Source organism: Salvelinus alpinus, chromosome 30 (genome assembly GCF_045679555.1).
Source record: "Salvelinus alpinus chromosome 30, SLU_Salpinus.1, whole genome shotgun sequence".
Lineage (NCBI taxonomy): Eukaryota > Metazoa > Chordata > Actinopteri > Salmoniformes > Salmonidae > Salvelinus > Salvelinus alpinus.
The window spans coordinates 4,655,745-4,675,609 of NC_092115.1; the positions used below are offsets into that span (position 1 = coordinate 4,655,745).

Consider the following 19,865-nt stretch of genomic DNA (forward strand, 5'->3'; position numbering starts at 1 on the left):
GATTGTCCTAACTTGATCACAGCTCACTCTAGCTCTCTGTTCATAAAGCTATAATCTACTTTAGCTCCTCCTCTCTCCTCTCCTCTCCTCTCCTCTCCTCTTCTCTTCTCTTCTCTTCTCTTCTCCTCTCTTCTCCTCTCTCCGCTCCTCTTCTCCTCTCCTCTTCTCCTCTCTTCTTCTCTTCTCCTCTCCGCTCCTTTTTTCCTCTTCTCTTCTCCTCTCCTCTCTTCTCCTCTTCTCCTCTTCTCCTCTTCTCCTCTCCTCTCCTCTCCTCTCCTCTCCTCTCCTCGCCTCGCCTCGCCTCTCCTCTCTTCTCTTCTCTTCTTTTCTCACCTTCTCTCTTCTCTTCTCTTCTCTTCTCCTCTCTTCGCTCCTCTTCTCTTCTTCTCTTCTCTTCTTCTCTTCTCTTCTCTTCTCTTCTCTTCTCTTCTCTTCTCCTCTCCTCTTCATAATGGGCCAGTACCATAGGACCGATAACTGTCAAATGTCCCATGTGTTGTCAGAGGTTCAAATAATTCTGTGTTTTTCTCTGTCAGTCAGTCAGTCAGTCAGTCAGTCAGTCTGTCTGTCTGTCTGTCTGTCTGTCTGTCTGTCTGTCTGTCTCTTTGTATGTCAGTCTGTCTGTCAGTCTGTCTCTCTCTCTGTCTGTCAGTCTGTCTGTCTGTCTGTCAGTCTGTGTCTGTCTGTCAGTCTGTCTGTCTATCTCTCTGTCTGTCAGTCTGTCTGTCTATCAATTCAATTCAATTCAATTCAAGGGGCTTTATTGGCATGGGAAACATGTGTTAACATTGCCAAAGCAAGTGAGGTAGATAATATACAAAAGTTAAATAAACAATACAAATTAACAGTAAACATTACACATACAGAAGTTTCAAAGCAATAAAGACATTACAAGTGTCATATTATATATATATACAGTGTTGTAGCAATGTACAAATGGTTAAAGCACACAAGTTAAAATAAATAAACATAAATATGGGTTGTATTTACAATGGTGTTTGTTCTTCACTGGTTGCCCTTTTCTTGTGGCAACAGGTCACAAATCTTGCTGCTGTGATGGCACACTGTGGAATTTCACCCAGTAGATATGGGAGTTTATCATAATTGGATTTGGTTTCGAATTCTTTGTGGATCTGTGTAATCTGAGGGAAATATGTGTCTCTAATATGGTCATACATTGGGCAGGAGGTTAGGAAGTGCAGCTCAGTTTCCACCTCATTTTGTGGGCAGTGTGCACATATCCTGTCTTCTCTTGAGAGCCATGTCTGCCTACGGCGGCCTTTCTCAATAGCAAGGCTATGCTCACTGAGTCTGTACATAGTCAAAGCTTTCCTTAAGTTTGGGTCAGTCACAGTGGTCAGGTATTCTGCCACTGTGTACTCTCTGTTTAGGGCCAAATAGCATTCTAGTTTGCTCTGTTTTTTTGTTAATTCTTTCCAATGTGTCAAGTAATTATCTTTTTGTTTTCTCATGATTTGGTTGGGTCTAATTGTGCTGCTGTCCTGGGGCTCTGTGGGGTGTGTTTGTGTTTGTGAACAGAGCCTCAGGACCAGCTTGCTTAGGGGACTCTTCTCCAGGTTCATCTCTCTGTAGGTGATGGCTTTGTTATGGAAGGTTTGGGAATCGCTTCCTTTTAGGTGGTTGTAGAATTTAACCTCTTGAGAATACAGGGGGTAATATTTTCGCATTAGCATAATTTGCTCTACAGATTAAACTGCCTCTTATTCAATTATTGCTCTTACTATATGCATATGAATCATACCATTGGAAAGAAAACAATCCCTAGTTTCTAAATCCGTTTCAATTTTATCTCTGAGTGATACAGAAGTCATTCAACAGCACTTTCCATGACCAAGAACATAAAATCAAGATGTGTTATGCTGGCTTCAAAGCTCTGCCTATATATGGTCGTGCCCCCTATGACCCGAAACACAACTCACTGGCCTTCCTCTGGGTGTCTAGAGGACGTCAGAGGAAAAATTTCTTGTCTATCTGGGACTGACGTGAAATGAGAGCAAAATCTTTGGCATGACCGACAACTTCCGGTTCTCGATTGGATGGAATTTGAGCTACGTTTTTCTTGTGTTGTGCGGCCATTATTATCTCCGTGTCGAAGTTTGTTTGATACATGTGACCAGATCATCGTAATGTATGTTTTTTCAATATAGTTTAATCAGATTATTTGAATTTTATAGGGAGTTTTTCGGTGTTCCGTTGTTAGATTTTAGTATCGTTTGAGAAATCCGTGCCACTCGACCGGTACCTGTGCTAAATGGATTGGGAAAGGAACGACACTTAACGGAACCAACAACTCATCTTGACAAAGGACACTTTGATCAACATTCTGATGAAAGATCAGCCATAGTAAGACCCAATTTACGATGTTATATCATATCTGTTGTGCATGTGATCTTGCCGTGGGCGCCCAGCCGAATCTGCCTGGTAAAAATATCGTGTCCTCCGCTAACGTGGTTAGCTAATAGATTTACATATTCTGTCTTCCCTGTAAAACATTTTAAAAATCTGAAATGGTGGCTTTATTCACAAGACCTGTATCTTTCATCTGGTGTCTTGGACTTGTGATTTAATGATATTTAGATGCTACAAGTTACTTGTGACGCTATGCTAGCTGTGCTAATCAGTGGGGTGAGTTGGGGGGTGCTACCGGATCAGGGTTGCTGACTCGTGAGAAGTTAACGGCTCTTTTCTGGATTTTGATAATTAGTGGGTATCGGCCTAATTCTGCTCTGCATGCATTATTTGGTGTTCTACGTTGTACACGGAGGATATTTTTGCAGAATTCTGCATGCAGAGTCTCAATTTGGTGTTTGTCCCATTTTGTGAAATCTTGGTTGGTGAGCGGACCCCAGACCTCACAACCATAAAGGGCAATGGGCTCTATGACTGATTCAAGTATTTTTAGCCAGATCCTAATTGGTATGTTGAAATTTATGTTCCTTTTGATGGCATAGAATGCCCTTCTTGCCTTGTCTCTCAGATCGTTCACAGCTTTGTGGAAGTTACCTGTGGTGCTGAGGTTTAGGCCGAGGTATGTATAGTTTTTTGTGTGCTCTAGGGCAACGGTGTCTAGATGGAATTTGTGGTCCTGGCGACTGGACCTTTTTTGGAACACCATTATTTTGGTCTTACTGAGATTTACTGTCAGGGCCCAGGTCTGACAGAATCTGTGCAGAAGATCTAGGTGCTGCTGTAGGCCCTCCTTGGTTGGTGACAGAAGCACCAGATCATCAGCAAACAGTAGACATTTGACTTCGGATTCTAGTAGGGTGAGGCCAGGTGCTGCAGACTGTTCTAATGCCCTCGCCAATTCGTTGATATATATGTTGAAGAGGGTGGGGCTTAAGCTGCATCCCTGTCTCACCCCACGACCCTGTGTGAAGAAATGTGTGTGTTTTTTGCCAATTTTAACCGCACACTTGTTGTTTGTGTACATGGATTTTATAATGTCGTATGTTTTTCCCCCAACACCACTTTCCATCAATTTGTATAGCAGACCCTCATGCCAAATTGAGTCGAAGGCTTTTTTGAAATCAACAAAGCATGAGAAGACTTTGCCTTTGTTTTGGTTTGTTTGGTTGTCAATTAGGGTGTGTAGGGTGAATACATGGTCTGTTGTACGGTAATTTGGTAAAAAGCCAATTTGACATTTGCTCAGTACATTGTTTTCATTGAGGAAATGTACGAGTCTGCTGTTAATGATAATGCAGAGTATTTTCCCAAGGTTACTGTTGACGCATATTCCACGGTAGTTATTGGGGTCAAATTTGTCTCCACTTTTGTGGATTGGGGTGATCAGTCCTTGGTTCCAAATATTGGGGAAGATGCCAGAGCTAAGGACGATGTTAAAGAGTTTTAGTATAGCCAATTGGAATTTGTTGTCTGTATATTTGATCATTTCATTAAGGATACCATCAACACCACAGGCCTTTTTGGGTTGGAGGGTTTTTATTTTGTCCTGTAACTCGTTCAAGGTAATTGGAGAATCCAGTGGGTTCTGGTAGTCTTTAATAGTTGATTCAAGGATTTGTATTTGATCATGTATATGTTTTTGCTCTTTATTCTTTGTTATAGAGCCAAAAAGATTGGAGAAGTGGTTTACCCATACATCTCCATTTTGGATAGATAACTCTTCGTGTTGTTGTTTGTTTAGTGTTTTCCAATTTTCCCAGAAGTGGTTAGAGTCTATGGATTGTTCAATTACATTGAGCTGATTTCTGACGTGCTGTTCCTTCTTTTTCCGTAGTGTATTTCTGTATTGGTTTAGTGATTCACCATAGTGAAGGCGTAGACTCAGGTTTTCCGGGTCTCTATGTTTTTGGTTGGACAGGTTTCTCAATTTATTTCTTAGATTTTTGCATTCGTCATCAAACCATTTGTCATTGTTGTTCATTTTCTTCGGTTTTCTATTTGAGATTTTTAGGTTTGATAGGGAAGCGGAGAGGTCAAATATACTGTTAAGATTTTCTACTGCCAAGTTTACACCTTCACTATTGCAGTGGAACGTTTTACCCAGGAAGTTGTCTAAAAGGGATTGAATTTGCTGTTGTCTAATTGTTTTTTGGTAGGTTTCCAAACTGCATTCCTTCCATCTATAGCATTTCTTAATGTTACTCAGTTCCTTTGGCTTTGATGCCTCATGATTGAGTATTGCTCTGTTCAAGTAGACTGTGATTTTGCTGTGGTCTGATAGGGGTGTCAGTGGGCTGACTGTGAACGCTCTGAGAGACTCTGGGTTGAGGTCAGTGATAAAGTAGTCTACAGTGCTACTGCCAAGAGATGAGCTATAGGTGAACCTACCATAGGAGTCCCCTCGAAGCCTACCATTGACTATGGACATACCCAGCGTGCGACAGAGCTGCAGGAGTTGTGACCCGTTTTTGTTGGTTATGTTGTCATAGTTGTGCCTAGGGGGGCATATGGGGGAGGGAATGCTGTCACCTCCAGGTAGGTGTTTGTCCCCCTGTGTGCTGAGGGTGTCAGGTTCTTGTCCAGTTCTGGCATTTAGGTCGCCACAGACTAATACATGTCCCTGGGCCTGGAAATGATTGATTTCCTCATTCAGGATGGAGAAGCTGTCTTCATTAAAGTATGGGGATTCTAGTGGGGGGATATAGGTAGCACACAGGAGGACATTTTTCTCTGTTAAGATAATTTCCTTTTGAATTTCTAGCCAAATGTAAAATGTTCCTGTTTTGATTAATTTAATGGAGTGAGTTAGGTCTGCTCTATACCAAATTAGCATTCCCCCTGAGTCCCTTCCCTGTTTCACACCTGGTAGTTTGGTGGATGGGACTACCAGTTCTCTGTAACCTAGAGGGCAACCAGTGGGTCCGTCTCCTCTGTACCAGGTTTCTTGCAGGATGACAATGTCTGCATTACCGATTTCTTTGGTGAAGTCCGGGTTCCTGCTCTTTAGGCCAAAGGCAGATGACCTCAGGCCTTGGATATTCCAGGATGATATAGTGAAGGCTTTTTGTTCCATGAAGTGTCCAATGTTGTTGGCCGTGTGGTTTGGCCTCAGGCCAGTAAGTGTGAGCAGAGCCTGCTGAGCATCTGGTACATGCCGTTGGCTTGGGCGAGTGTAAGAGTGGGGGTTGGGCCTGTTTGCCCGCTCACTACCTGGGCGTATGTGTGACTTCCATGTTGATGCCCTCTTTGCGGGGGTGGGGTGCATGGGGTGGGCAGGAGTGGCATGGGTCTGATCTGAGGGGGCCTAAATTGGGTGTGGGCATGGTTGATGTGGGGGGGTGTTGATTGGTTGGGGTGGGGGTGTGTCTGGGGGTGCTGTGGTCTGGATGTAGGTCCTCTTGGCGTGGGTCCTCTATGTGGAGGTCCAGGGGGGGGTCCTGAAGGTCTTGGAGGGTGTCTCGCTGGTCTGGGTGGGGTGTCTATTGATCTGTTGCTCCTGTGTGAAGTGTTGGGGCTGCGTTTGAGAGCGATGTCCTTTAGAGTCCGGGCAAAGGTGGGCACTGCTGCCTTGTAGAGGTGGACCTGGTCATAGAGGCTGTTCAAGTCCAGGGTGGAGTGGTGGGCCAGGAAAACATTTGGTTTTGAGGCACAGTCACGGGAAATGCTTGCGTTTACCCGCTGTATTGTAGCAGGGTGGAAGTCTTTTCGTGGTAGCAGGGTGGAGATAACCACTTGTGCGTTGGGGAAAGTAGAGGAAGCTTTTTAAATCACTCCCTTCAGTGCTGTGGCCTCCCTTTCCTGCTGTGCTCTCAGGTCGTTTGTGCCTGTGTGTATTATTATGTGGCTAGGTGAGCCTAGTTTGTCCTCAGACAGAAGGTCTAGGGCGCGCTGGGTGTTTGGACACCAGAGTTTAGACACACTGTGTTTGGGAAAAAGTTTTTTTTCTTCTATATATTTACATTTACATTTACATTTAAGTCATTTAGCAGACGCTCTTATCCAGAGCGACTTACAAATTGGAAAGTTCATACATATTCATCCTGGTCCCCCCGTGGGGAATGAACCCACAACCCTGGCGTTGCAAGCGCCATGCTCTACCAACTGAGCCACACGGGACCACATATTCCCATTTGAGTCCATAAGAAGGACAATCTGTGTCTTGTGTTTGTCCTCAGTGGGTCTGGGGGGGTTGTCAGGAGGGCTATCAGGGTGGCTGACAGGGGGGGTGCTCAGGGGGGGTGAGAGCTGCTGGGCTTGGGGTTTTTCTTTTGTCTGTTCTGTTGTGATGTCGTTTCTATGGTCAGGGTCTGGTGTGGACTGTTCTGCTGTGGTGTCGAGACTTTTGTCCGGTGCTGAGGTGGGCTGTTCTGCTGGCGTCTCTGTGGGGATGACCACCTCCCTAGTGGGTTGTTCTCTGTCACATGCCATCCCCCTCAACCTCTCCTCCAGCAGTCTGATCCTCTCCTCCATCCCCCTCTCCCTCTCCTCCTGTAGTCTGATCCTCTCCTCTAGTGCTCTGTTCTGCTCCTGCTTCTGCTCTTTCTCCTGTTGATGTTGTCTCACCACTGTCCATAGTGCAGATATGTCTTTCTCCACCTCCAGCTCTCCAGGTCTGGTTAAGGGGGTGTTGTTGTGCTGGACTGTTGTCTGGGTCTGTGCTGACTGGAGTGTGATCACCTGCTGTTCCAGCTCCACCTGCCTTACCTCCAGCTGGGTGAATTTATCCTTCATTTCAATGAGGGAGAAGTACTCTGTACTGGGAGGTAGACTGTCTGCTGAGGGTTGCTCGTCTGTGTGATTATATGATGAAGACGTCTGGTCTGACCCGCTTTGGGTGGGGGTATCTTTATCAAGGGAGAGCTTCTCCTGCTGGGCTAATTCTTTGATTAGGTGAAAGTCCAGCTGAAACTGTTTGTGGTTGCCCTGTACCAATACTGTTCCAGACTTATATAGATTTATATTAGCTGACTCAGAGTCCTCGTTGTCAAGTATCCTGAGTTTCCACCCCTTGTTAATCCCCCCTCTCTTAACAGAGGGGTAGTGTGCTAATATAGCACTGTGCCATGCCACTGGATGGTTTGTGTGGAAGATAAGGTTGCTGATGTTCCCATTTTTGTAATAGTCAGCAAAAAGTGTCTCTTGATTTTCCATAAGGAGCTTCATTTTGTGATCTTTTCTTGCCTTATCATTCTTTGCAATCCCAGGGTACTGTATTTTAATTACCTCTGAACAGCGGGAGGCAGCTTCTAAGGCCTCTCCATTTGGTTGGGGTAGACTATTCGACTCTCCTGCCATTGTTGGGCTAATGGGCTTTGACACCTCTCACTTGACACTTAAGTGCTAGTTGAATTTGTATCAAGCTTGGCAGAATTATGTTACCATTCAGTCCTTATAAAGTAATGTCATGTATTTTTCTTCTTGGCTTTTGGAAATAGAATATAGTTTCAGACTAAACATTACTCACTCAGTTCCAGGTTGGGTGGTGTTTTCAGGTTTATGTTGTTTTCCAGAGGATTTGCTGTATAATCCTTGGTATTTGTGAAATTTTCAGGTGATTCCGTAATTCCGTCCAAAATCAGGTTGTAGGTTTTGAGTTTTGATTTGAAGTGAGGGTTATGTTGTAGAGGGTAGCATCCTGTATGTGTTCCTGACAAAAAATCCAAGTTTATCTAACTCTAAATGTATCTTTTTTAAAGAAAATGCTGAAAAATGCAGGAGCTCATCTGACCGTGACCTCTCCTCACCTTACCTGCCTCTCTATCTCTCTGTCTGTCTGTCAGTCTGTCTGTCTATCTCTCTGTCTGTCTGTCAGTCTGTCTGTCTATCTCTCTGTCTGTCAGTCTGTCTGTCTGTATCTCTGTCTGTCAGTCTGTCTGTCTATCTCTCTGTCTGTTAGTCTGTCTGTCTATCTCTCTGTCTGTCAGTCTGTCTGTCTGTATCTCTGTCTGTCAGTCTGTCTGTCTATCTCTCTGTCTGTTAGTCTGTCTGTCAGTCTGTCTGTCTGTATCTCTGTCTGTCAGTCTGTCTGTCTATCTCTCTGTCTGTCAGTCTGTCTGTCTATCTCTCTGTCTGTTAGTCTGTCTGTCTATCTCTTTGTCTGTTAGTCTGTCTGTCTATCTCTCTGTCTGTCAGTCTGTCTGTCTGTATCTCTGTCTGTTAGTCTGTCTGTCTCTCTTTGTCTGTTAGTCTGTCTGTCTATCTCTCTGTCTGTCAGTCTGTCAGTCTGTCTGTCTATCTGTCTATCTGTCTGTCTGTCTGTCTGTCTGTCTGTCTGTCTGTCTGTCTGTCTGTCTGTCTGTCTGTATCTCTGTCTGTCTGTCTGTCTGTCTGTCTGTATCTCTGTCTGTCAGTCTGTCTGTCTGTATCTCTGTCTGTCAGTCTGTCTGTCTATCTGTCTGTCTGTCAGTCTGTCTGTCTGTCTATCTCTCTGTCTGTTAGTCTGCCAGCTGGGGCCACAGTCACACTCCCTCTCCTTCCTCTGTCCTCTTCCCACTTCTGTCTCTCTCTCTTCTCTCTCTCTCTCTTCCACCCCACAACACAAGCACAGTTCAGGCTTCTCCCTTCCTGCAACATAATACCTTCACAAAAAAAAATCATTAAGAGGTTATTGATTATTCGGGATGGACAGAAAAGGAAGTTAAATGAAAGTGCAGAAGCACATGGCGCTAGAGGCTAGAGGCTAGAAGCTAGAGGCTATGGGCTAGAGGCTAGAGGCTAGAGGCTGGGGGCTAGAGGCTATGGGCTAGAGGCTATGGGCTAGAGGCTATGGGCTAGAGGCTAGAGGCTATGGGCTAGAGGCTAGAGGCTAGAGGCTAGAGGCTAGAGGCTATGGGCTAGAGGCTATGGGCTAGAGGCTATGGGCTAGAGGCTATGGGCTAGAGGCTATGGGCTAGAGGCTATGGGCTAGAGGCTATGGGCTATGGGCTAGAGGCTATGGGCTAGAGGCTAGAGGCTATGGGCTAGAGGCTATGGGCTAGAGGCTATGGGCTAGAGGCTATGGGCTAGAGGCTATGGGCTAGAGGCTATGGGCTAGAGGCTATGGGCTAGAGGCTAGAGGCTATGGGCTAGAGGCTATGGGCTAGAGGCTATGGGCTAGAGGCTAGAGGCTATGGGCTAGAGGCTATGGGCTAGAGGCTATGGGCTAGAGGCTAGAGGCTATGGGCTAGAGGCTATGGGCTAGAGGCTAGAGGCTATGGGCTAGAGGCTAGAGGCTATGGGCTAGAGGCTAGAGGCTATGGGCTAGAGGCTAGAGGCTATGGGCCTGTGTGTCTCTATCAGTACGGAAGAGTGCCTTGGTCCTCCTTTCTTTTACAAGATGAACTCAGTAACTGAATAGTTGATTGACTGTCAAAGCCAATAACAGAAAGGACTATGGACTAATGTTGTCAACTAATACTTTTTCATTAACAACGACAACCATGAAAGCTCTTTTTTAAATCTCAGACAGGCCTATCACCACACACAGACTGAATCAATGTATCTTATCTGGCTATTGATTTAGGATATCTGTGTGTCTCTGTGTGTCTCTGTGTGTCTCTGTGTCTCTGTGTGTCTCTGTGTGTCTCTGTGTGTCTCTGTGTCCCTGTGTCTCTCCTCTCTCTGTGTGTCCCTGTGTCTCTCCTCTCTCTGTGTGTTTCTGTGTGTCTCTGTGTGTCCCTGTGTCTCTGTGTGTCTCTGTGTCTCTGTGTCTCTGTGTGTCTCTGTGTGTCCCTGTGTGTCCCTGTGTGTCTCTGTGTGTCTCTGTGTCCCTGTGTCTCTCCTCTCTCTGTGTGTCCCTGTGTCTCTCCTCTCTCTGTGTGTCTCTGTGTGTCTCTGTGTGTCTCTATGTGTCTCTGTGTCTCTCCTCTCTCTGTGTGTCTCTGTGTCTCTCCTCTCTCTGTGTCTCTGTGTCTCTCCTCTCTCTGTGTGTCCCTGTGTCTCTCCTCTCTCTGTGTGTCCCTGTGTCTCTCCTCTCTCTGTGTGTCCCTGTGTCTCTCCTCTCTCTGTGTGTCTCTGTGTCTCTCCTCTCTCTGTGTCTCTGTGTCTCTCCTCTCTCTGTGTGTCCCTGTGTGTCCCTGTGTCTCTCCTCTCTCTGTGTGTCTCTGTGTGTCTCTCCTCTCTCTGTGTCTCTGTGTGTCTCTCCTCTCTCTGTGTGTCTCTGTGTGTCTCTCCTCTCTCTGTGTGTCCCTGTGTCTCTCCTCTCTCTGTGTCCCCGTGTCTCTCCTCTCTCTGTGTGTCTCTGTGTGTCCCTGTGTCTCTCCTCTCTCTGTGTGTCTCTGTGTGTCTCTCCTCTCTCTGTGTCTCTGTGTGTCCCTGTGTCTCTCCTCTCTCTGTGTGTCTCTGTGTGTCCCTGTGTCTCTCCTCTCTCTGTGTCTCTGTGTCTCTCTTGTCTCTGTGTGTCTCTCCTCTCTGTGTGTCCCTGTGTCTCTCCTCTCTGTGTGTCCCTGTGTCTCTCCTCTCTCTGTGTGTCTCTGTGTCTCTCCTCTCTCTGTGTCTCTGTGTCTCTCCTCTCTCTGTGTGTCTTTCTGTGTGTCCCTGTGTCTCTCCTCTCTCTGTGTGTCCCTGTGTGTCCCCGTGTCTCTCCTCTCTCTGTGTGTCTCTGTGTGTCCCTGTGTCTCTCCTCTCTCTGTGTGTCCCTGTGTCTCTCCTCTCTCTGTGTGTCCCTGTGTCTCTCCTCTCTCTGTGTCCCTGTGTCTCTCCTCTCTCTCTGTGTCCCTGTGTCTCTCCTCTCTCTGTGTCTCTGTGTCTCCCCTCTCTCTGTGTGTCTTTCTGTGTCCCCGTGTCTCTCCTCTCTCTGTGTGTCTTTCTGTGTCCCCGTGTCTCTCCTCTCTCTGTGTGTCCCTGTGTCTCTCCTCTCTCTGTGTGTCCCTGTGTCTCTCCTCTCTCTATGTGTCTTTCTGTGTCCCTGTGTCTCTCCTCTTTCTGTGTGTCTCTGTGTGTCCCTGTGTCTCTCCTCTCTCTGTGTTTCTCTGTGTGTCCCTGTGTCTCTCCTCTCTCTGTGTGTCTCTGTGTGTCTCTGTGTGTCTCTGTGTCTCTCCTCTCTCTATGTCCCTGTGTCTCTCCTCTCTCTGTGTCCCTGTGTCTCTCCTCTCTCTGTGTCCCTGTGTCTCTCCTCTCTCTGTGTCTCTGTGTGTCTCTGTGTCTCTCCTCTCTCTGTGTGTCCCTGTGTCTCTCCTCTCTCTGTGTGTATCTGTGTGTCCCTGTGTCTCTCCTCTCTCTGTGTGTCTCTGTGTCTCTCCTCTCTCTGTGTGTCTCTGTGTCTCTCCTCTCTCTGTGTGTCCCTGTGTCTCTCCTCTCTCTGTGTGTCTCTGTGTGTCTCTGTGTCTCTCCTCTCTCTGTGTGTCCCTGTGTCTCTCCTCTCTCTGTGTGTCTCTGTGTGTCCCTGTGTCTCTCCTCTCTCTGTGTGTCCCTGTGTCTCTCCTCTCTCTGTGTGTCTCTGTGTGTCTCTGTGTCTCTCCTCTCTCTGTGTGTCTCTGTGTCTCTCCTCTCTCTGTGTGTCCCTGTGTCTCTCCTCTCTCTGTGTGTCTCTGTGTGTCCCTGTGACTCTCCTCTCTCTGTGTGTCTCTGTGTGTCTCTGTGTCTCTCCTCTCTCTGTGTGTCCCTGTGTCTCGCCTCTCTCTGTGTGTCTCTGTGTGTCCCTGTGACTCTCCTCTCTCTGTGTGTCCCTGTGTCTCTCCTCTCTCTGTGTGTCCCTGTGTCTCTCCTCTCTCTCTGTGTCTTTCTGTGTCTCTGTGTCTCTCCTCTCTCTGTGTGTCTCTGTGTCTCTCCTCTCTCTATGTGTCTTTCTGTGTCTCTGTGTCTCTCCTCTCTCTGTGTGTCTCTGTGTCTCTCCTCTCTCTATGTGTCTTTCTGTGTCTCTGTGTCTCTCCTCTCTCTGTGTGTCTCTGTGTCTCTCCTCTCTCAATGTGTCTTTCTGTGTCCCTGTGTCTCTCCTCTTTCTGTGTGTCTCTGTGTGTCCCTGTGTCTCTCCTCTCTCTGTGTGTCTCTGTGTGTCCCTGTGTCTCTCCTCTCTCTGTGTGTCCCTGTGTCTCTCCTCTCTCTGTGTCTCTCCTCTCTCTGTGTGTCTCTGTGTGTCCCTGTGTCTCTCCTCTCTCTGTGTGTCTCTGTGTGTCTCTCCTCTCTCTGTGTCTCTGTGTCTCCCCTCTCTCTGTGTGTCTTTCTGTGTCCCCGTGTCTCTCCTCTCTCTGTGTGTCGCTGTGTGTCCCTGTGTCTCTCCTCTCTCTGTGTGTCTCTGTGTGTCCCTGTGTGTCCCTGTGTCTCTCCTCTCTCTGTGTGTCTCTGTGTGTCCCTGTGTCTCTCCTCTCTCTGTGTGTCCCTGTGTCTCTCCTCTCTCTGTGTCTCTCCTCTCTCTGTGTGTCTCTGTGTGTCCCTGTGTCTCTCCTCTCTCTGTGTGTCTCTGTGTCTTTCCTCTCTCTGTGTGTCCCTGTGTCTCTCCACTCTCTGTGTGTCTCTGTGTGTCTCTGTGTCTCTCCTCTCTCTGTGTCTCTGTGTCTCTCCTCTCTCTGTGTCCCTGTGTCTCTCCTCTCTCTGTGTGTCTCTGTGTCTCTCCTCTCTCTATGTGTCTTTCTGTGTCCCTGTGTCTCTCCTCTCTCTGTGTGTCTCTGTGTCTCTCCTCTCTCTATGTGTCTTTCTGTGTCCCTGTGTCTCTCCTTTCTCTGTGTGTCTCTGTGTCTCTCTGTGTCTCTGTGTGTCCCTGTATAACTATTTTGTGTGTCAGTCAAGCTGTGTACGTGTACTGTATGTGGGGAGATATACAATGAACAGAAAAAGCATTGAGTCTTAGAGATGAAGGTCAACTAGTATACTCTCTTGGAAGATGAACGGTAAACTCTCTGTCTCTCTCTCTCTCTCTCTCTCTGTCTCTGTCTCTGTCTCTGTCTCTGTCTCTGTCTCTCTCTCTGTCTCTCTCTCTGTCTCTCTCTCTGTCTCTGTCTCTGTCTCTGTCTCTCTGTCTCTCTCTCTCTCTCTCTCTCTCTCTCTCTCTCTCTCTCTCTGTCTCTGTCTCTGTCTCTGTCTCTGTCTCTGTCTCTGTCTCTCTGTCTCTCTGTCTCTCTGTCTCTCTGTCTCTCTGTCTCTCTGTCTCTCTCTCTCTCTCTGTCTCTGTCTCTGTCTCTGTCTCTGTCTCTGTCTCTCTCTCTCTGTCTCTGTCTCTCTCTCTCTGTCTCTGTCTCTGTCTCTCTCTCTGTCTCTGTCTCTCTCTCTGTCTCTGTCTCTCTCTCTGTCTCTCTCTGTCTGTCTCTCTCTCTCTCTCTGTCTCTGTCTCTGTCTCTGTCTCTCTCTCTCTCTCTCTCTCTCTCTCTCTCTCTCTCTCTCTCTCTCTCTCTCTCTCTCTCTGTCTCTGTCTCTGTCTCTGTCTCTGTCTCTGTCTCTGTCTCTGTCTCTCTCTCTGTCTCTGTCTCTCTCTCTCTCTCTCTCTCTCTCTCTCTCTCTCTCTCTCTCTCTCTCTCTCTCTCTCTCTCTCCTCCAGGATGAAGTGGAGGAGCTGCGTGCGGAGATGGAGGAGGCACGGGACAGTTACCTGGAAGAGGAAGTGTACCAGGTGCAGGAGTTACAGAGGGAGCTGGACCGCTCCAATAAGAAGTGCCGGATCCTACAGTACCGTCTCCGTAAGGCGGAGCAGAAGAGCCTCAGAGTGGCCCAGACTGGACATGTAGATGGAGAGCTGCTACGCAACCTGGAACAGGACCTCAAGGTACGTGTTGTTGACGAGTGGCCCAACCTGGAACAGGACCTCAAGGTACGTGTTGTTGACGAGTGGCCCAACCTGGAACAGGACCAGAAGGTACGTGTTGTTGACGAGTGGCCCAACCTGGAACAGGACCAGAAGGTACGTGTTGTTGACGAGTGGCCCAACCTGGAACAGGACCAGAAGGTACGTGTTGTTGACGAGTGGCCCAACCTGGAACAGGACCAGAAGGTACGTGTTGTTGACGAGTGGCCCAACCTGGAACAGGACCAGAAGGTACGTGTTGTTGACGAGTGGCCCAACCTGAGAACAGGACCAGAAGGTACGTGTTGTTGACGAGTGGCCCAACCTGGAACAGGACCAGAAGGTACGTGTTGTTGACGAGTGGCCCAACCTGGAAACAGGACCAGAAGGTACGTGTTGTTGACGAGTGGCCCAACCTGGAACAGGACCAGAAGGTACGTGTTGTTGACGAGTGGCCCAACCTGGAACAGGACCAGAAGGTACGTGTTGTTGACGAGTGGCCCAACCTGGAACAGGACCAGAAGGTACGTGTTGTTGACGAGTGGCCCAACCTGGAACAGGACCAGAAGGTACGTGTTGTTGACGAGTGGCCCAACCTGGAACAGGACCAGAAGGTACGTGTTGTTGACGAGTGGCCCAACCTGGAACAGGACCAGAAGGTACGTGTTGTTGACGAGTGGCCCAACCTGGAACAGGACCAGAAGGTACGTGTTGTTGACGAGTGGCCCAACCTGGAACAGGACCTCAAGGTACGTGTTGTTGACGAGTGGCCCAACCTGGAACAGGACCAGAAGGTACGTGTTGTTGACGAGTGGCCCAACCTGGAACAGGACCAGAAGGTACGTGTTGTTGACGAGTGGCCCAACCTGGAACAGAACCAGAAGGTACGTGTTGTTGACGAGTGGCCCAACCTGGAACAGGACCAGAAGGTACGTGTTGTTGACGAGTGGCCCAACCTGGAACAGGACCAGAAGGTACGTGTTGTTGACGAGTGGCCCAACCTGGAACAGGACCAGAAGGTACGTGTTGTTGACGAGTGGCCCAACCTGGAACAGGACCAGAAGATACGTGTTGTTGACGAGTGGCCCAACCTGGAACAGGACCAGAAGGTACGTGTTGTTGACGAGTGGCCCAACCTGGAACAGGACCTCAACGTGTTGTTGACGAGTGGCCCAACCTGGAACAGGACCAGAAGGTACGTGTTGTTGACGAGTGGCCCAACCTGGAACAGGACCAGAAGGTACGTGTTGTTGACGAGTGGCCCAACCTGGAACAGAACCAGAAGGTACGTGTTGTTGACGAGTGGTCCAACCTGGAACAGGACCTCAAGGTACGTGTTGTTGACGAGTGGTCCAACCTGGAACAGGACCAGAAGGTACGTGTTGTTGACGAGTGGCCCAACCTGGAACAGGACCAGAAGGTACGTGTTGTTGACGAGTGGCCCAACTGGAACAGGACCAGAAGGTATGTGTTGTTGACGAGTGGCCCAACTGGAACAGGACCAGAAGGTATGTGTTGTTGACGAGTGGTCCAACCTGGAACAGGACCAGAAGGTACGTGTTGTTGACGAGTGGCCCAACCTGGAACAGGACCAGAAGGTACGTGTTGTTGACGAGTGGCCCAACCTGGAACAGGACCAGAAGGTACGTGTTGTTGACGAGTGGCCCAACCTGGAACAGGACCAGAAGGTACGTGTTGTTGACGAGTGGCCCAACCTGGAACAGGACCAGAAGGTACGTGTTGTTGACGAGTGGCCCAACCTGGAACAGGACCAGAAGGTACGTGTTGTTGACGAGTGGCCCAACCTGGAACAGGACCAGAAGGTACGTGTTGTTGACGAGTGGCCCAACCTGGAACAGGACCAGAAGGTACGTGTTGTTGACGAGTGGCCCAACCTGGAACAGGACCTCAACGTGTTGTTGACGAGTGGCCCAACCTGGAACAGGACCAGAAGGTACGTGTTGTTGACGAGTGGCCCAACCTGGAACAGGACCAGAAGGTACGTGTTGTTGACGAGTGGCCCAACCTGGAACAGGACCAGAAGGTACGTGTTGTTGACGAGTGGCCCAACCTGGAACAGGACCAGAAGGTACGTGTTGTTGACGAGTGGCCCAACCTGGAACAGGACCTCAACGTGTTGTTGACGAGTGGCCCAACCTGGAACAGAACCAGAAGGTACGTGTTGTTGACGAGTGGCCCAACCTGGAACAGGACCAGAAGGTACGTGTTGTTGACGAGTGGTCCAACCTGGAACAGGACCAGAAGGTACGTGTTGTTGACGAGTGGCCCAACCTGGAACAGGACCAGAAGGTACGTGTTGTTGACGAGTGGCCCAACCTGGAACAGGACCAGAAGGTACGTGTTGTTGACGAGTGGCCCAACCTGGAACAGGACCAGAAGATACGTGTTGTTGACGAGTGGCCCAACCTGGAACAGGACCAGAAGGTACGTGTTGTTGACGAGTGGCCCAACCTGGAACAGGACCTCAAGGTACGTGTTGTTGACGAGTGGCCCAACCTGGAACAGGACCAGAAGGTACGTGTTGTTGACGAGTGGCCCAACCTGGAACAGGACCAGAAGGTACGTGCTGTTGACGAGTGGCCCAACCTGGAACAGAACCAGAAGGTACGTGTTGTTGACGAGTGGCCCAACCTGGAACAGGACCAGAAGGTACGTGTTGTTGACGAGTGGCCCAACCTGGAACAGGACCAGAAGGTACGTGTTGTTGACGAGTGGCCCAACCTGGAACAGGACCAGAAGGTACGTGTTGTTGACGAGTGGCCCAACCTGGAACAGGACCAGAAGGTACGTGTTGTTGACGAGTGGCCCAACCTGGAACAGGACCAGAAGATACGTGTTGTTGACGAGTGGCCCAACCTGGAACAGGACCAGAAGGTACGTGTTGTTGACGAGTGGCCCAACCTGGAACAGGACCAGAAGGTACGTGTTGTTGACGAGTGGCCCAACCTGGAACAGGACCAGAAGGTACGTGTTGTTGACGAGTGGCCCAACCTGGAACAGAACCAGAAGGTACGTGTTGTTGACGAGTGGCCCAACCTGGAACAGGACCAGAAGGTACGTGTTGTTGACGAGTGGCCCAACCTCGAACAGGACCAGAAGGTACGTGTTGTTGACGAGTGGCCCAACCTGGAACAGGACCAGAAGGTACGTGTTGTTGACGAGTGGCCCAACCTGGAACAGGACCAGAAGGTACGTGTTGTTGACGAGTGGCCCAACCTGGAACAGGACCAGAAGGTACGTGTTGTTGACGAGTGGCCCAACCTGGAACAGGACCAGAAGGTACGTGTTGTTGACGAGTGGCCCAACCTGGAACAGGACCAGAAGGTACGTGTTGTTGACGAGTGGCCCAACCTGGAACAGGACCAGAAGGTACGTGTTGTTGACGAGTGGCCCAACCTGGAACAGGACCAGAAGGTACGTGTTGTTGACGAGTGGCCCAACCTGGAACAGAACCAGAAGGTACGTGTTGTTGACGAGTGGCCCAACCTGGAACAGGACCAGAAGGTACGTGTTGTTGACGAGTGGTCCAACCTGGAACAGAACCAGAAGGTACGTGTTGTTGACGAGTGGCCCAACCTGGAACAGGACCAGAAGGTACGTGTTGTTGACGAGTGGCCCAACCTGGAACAGGACCAGAAGGTACGTGTTGTTGACGAGTGGCCCAACCTGGAACAGGACCAGAAGATACGTGTTGTTGACGAGTGGCCCAACCTGGAACAGGACCAGAAGGTACGTGTTGTTGACGAGTGGCCCAACCTGGAACAGGACCAGAAGGTACGTGTTGTTGACGAGTGGTCCAACCTGGAACAGGACCAGAAGGTACGTGTTGTTGACGAGTGGCCCAACCTGGAACAGGACCAGAAGGTACGTGTTGTTGACGAGTGGCCCAACCTGGAACAGGACCAGAAGGTACGTGTTGTTGACGAGTGGCCCAACCTGGAACAGAACCAGAAGGTACGTGTTGTTGACGAGTGGCCCAACCTGGAACAGGACCTCAAGGTACGTGTTGTTGACGAGTGGCCCAACCTGGAACAGGACCTCAAGGTACGTGTTGTTGACGAGTGGTCCAACCTGGAACAGGACCAGAAGGTACGTGTTGTTGACGAGTGGTCCAACCTGGAACAGGACCAGAAGGTACGTGTTGTTGACGAGTGGCCCAACCTGGAACAGGACCTCAAGGTACGTGTTGTTGACGAGTGGTCCAACCTGGAACAGGACCAGAAGGTACGTGTTGTTGACGAGTGGCCCAACCTGGAACAGAACCAGAAGGTACGTGTTGTTGACGAGTGACCCCAACCTGGAACAGGACCAGAAGGTACGTGTTGTTGACGAGTGGCCCAACCTGGAACAGGACCAGAAGGTACGTGTTGTTGACGAGTGGCCCAACCTGGAACAGGACCAGAAGGTACGTGTTGTTGACGAGTGGCCCAACCTGGAACAGGACCAGAAGGTACGTGTTGTTGACGAGTGGCCCAACCTGGAACAGGACCAGAAGGTACGTGTTGTTGACGAGTGGTCCAACCTGGAACAGGACCACAAGGTACGTGTTGTTGACGAGTGGCCCAACCTGGAACAGGACCACAAGGTACGTGTTGTTGACGAGTGGCCCAACCTGGAACAGGACCAGAAGGTACGTGTTGTTGACGAGTGGCCCAACCTGGAACAGGACCAGAAGGTACGTGTTGTTGACGAGTGGCCCAACCTGGAACAGGACCAGAAGGTACGTGTTGTTGACGAGTGGCCCAACCTGGAACAGAACCAGAAGGTACGTGTTGTTGACGAGTGGCCCAACCTGGAACAGGACCAGAAGGTACGTGTTGTTGACGAGTGGCCCAACCTGGAACAGGACCAGAAGGTACGTGTTGTTGACGAGTGGCCCAACCTGGAACAGAACCAGAAGGTACGTGTTGTTGACGAGTGGCCCAACCTGGAACAGGACCAGAAGGTACGTGTTGTTGACGAGTGGCCCAACCTGGAACAGGACCAGAAGGTACGTGTTGTTGACGAGTGGCCCAACCTGGAACAGGACCTCAACGTGTTGTTGACGAGTGGCCCAACCTGGAACAGGACCAGACGGTACGTGTTGTTGACGAGTGGCCCAACCTGGAACAGGACCAGAAGGTACGTGTTGTTGACGAGTGGCCCAACCTGGAACAGGACCAGAAGGTACGTGTTGTTGACGAGTGGCCCAACCTGGAACAGGACCAGAAGGTACGTGTTGTTGACGAGTGGCCCAACCTGGAACAGGACCAGAAGGTACGTGTTGTTGACGAGTGGCCCAACCTGGAACAGGACCAGAAGGTACGTGTTGTTGACGAGTGGCCCAACCTGGAACAGAACCAGAAGGTACGTGTTGTTGACGAGTGGCCCAACCTGGAACAGGACCAGAAGGTACGTGTTGTTGACGAGTGGCCCAACCTGGAACAGGACCAGAAGGTACGTGTTGTTGACGAGTGGCCCAACCTGGAACAGGACCAGAAGGTACGTGTTGTTGACGAGTGGCCCAACCTGGAACAGGACCAGAAGGTACGTGTTGTTGACGAGTGGCCCAACCTGGAACAGGACCAGAAGGTACGTGTTGTTGACGAGTGGTCCAACCTGGAACAGGACCAGAAGGTACGTGTTGTTGACGAGTGGCCCAACTGGAACAGAACCAGAAGGTACGTGTTGTTGACGAGTGGCCCAACTGGAACAGAACCAGAAGGTACGTGTTGTTGACGAGTGG

General features: G+C 49.5%; 1 protein-coding gene across 2 annotated transcripts in view; it reads left to right on the plus strand.

Annotated features, from left to right (window-relative positions):
* The window catches only part of LOC139560603 (microtubule cross-linking factor 1-like), a 207,668-nt gene that overhangs the window by 2,357 nt on the left and 185,446 nt on the right, over positions 1-19,865 (plus strand). For both annotated transcript variants that reach the window (XM_071377531.1, XM_071377532.1), the window contains exon 2: positions 13,877-14,101. In XM_071377531.1, coding sequence (XP_071233632.1) covers positions 13,877-14,101 — 225 coding nt within the window. The remainder of the gene's footprint in view (positions 1-13,876; positions 14,102-19,865) is intronic.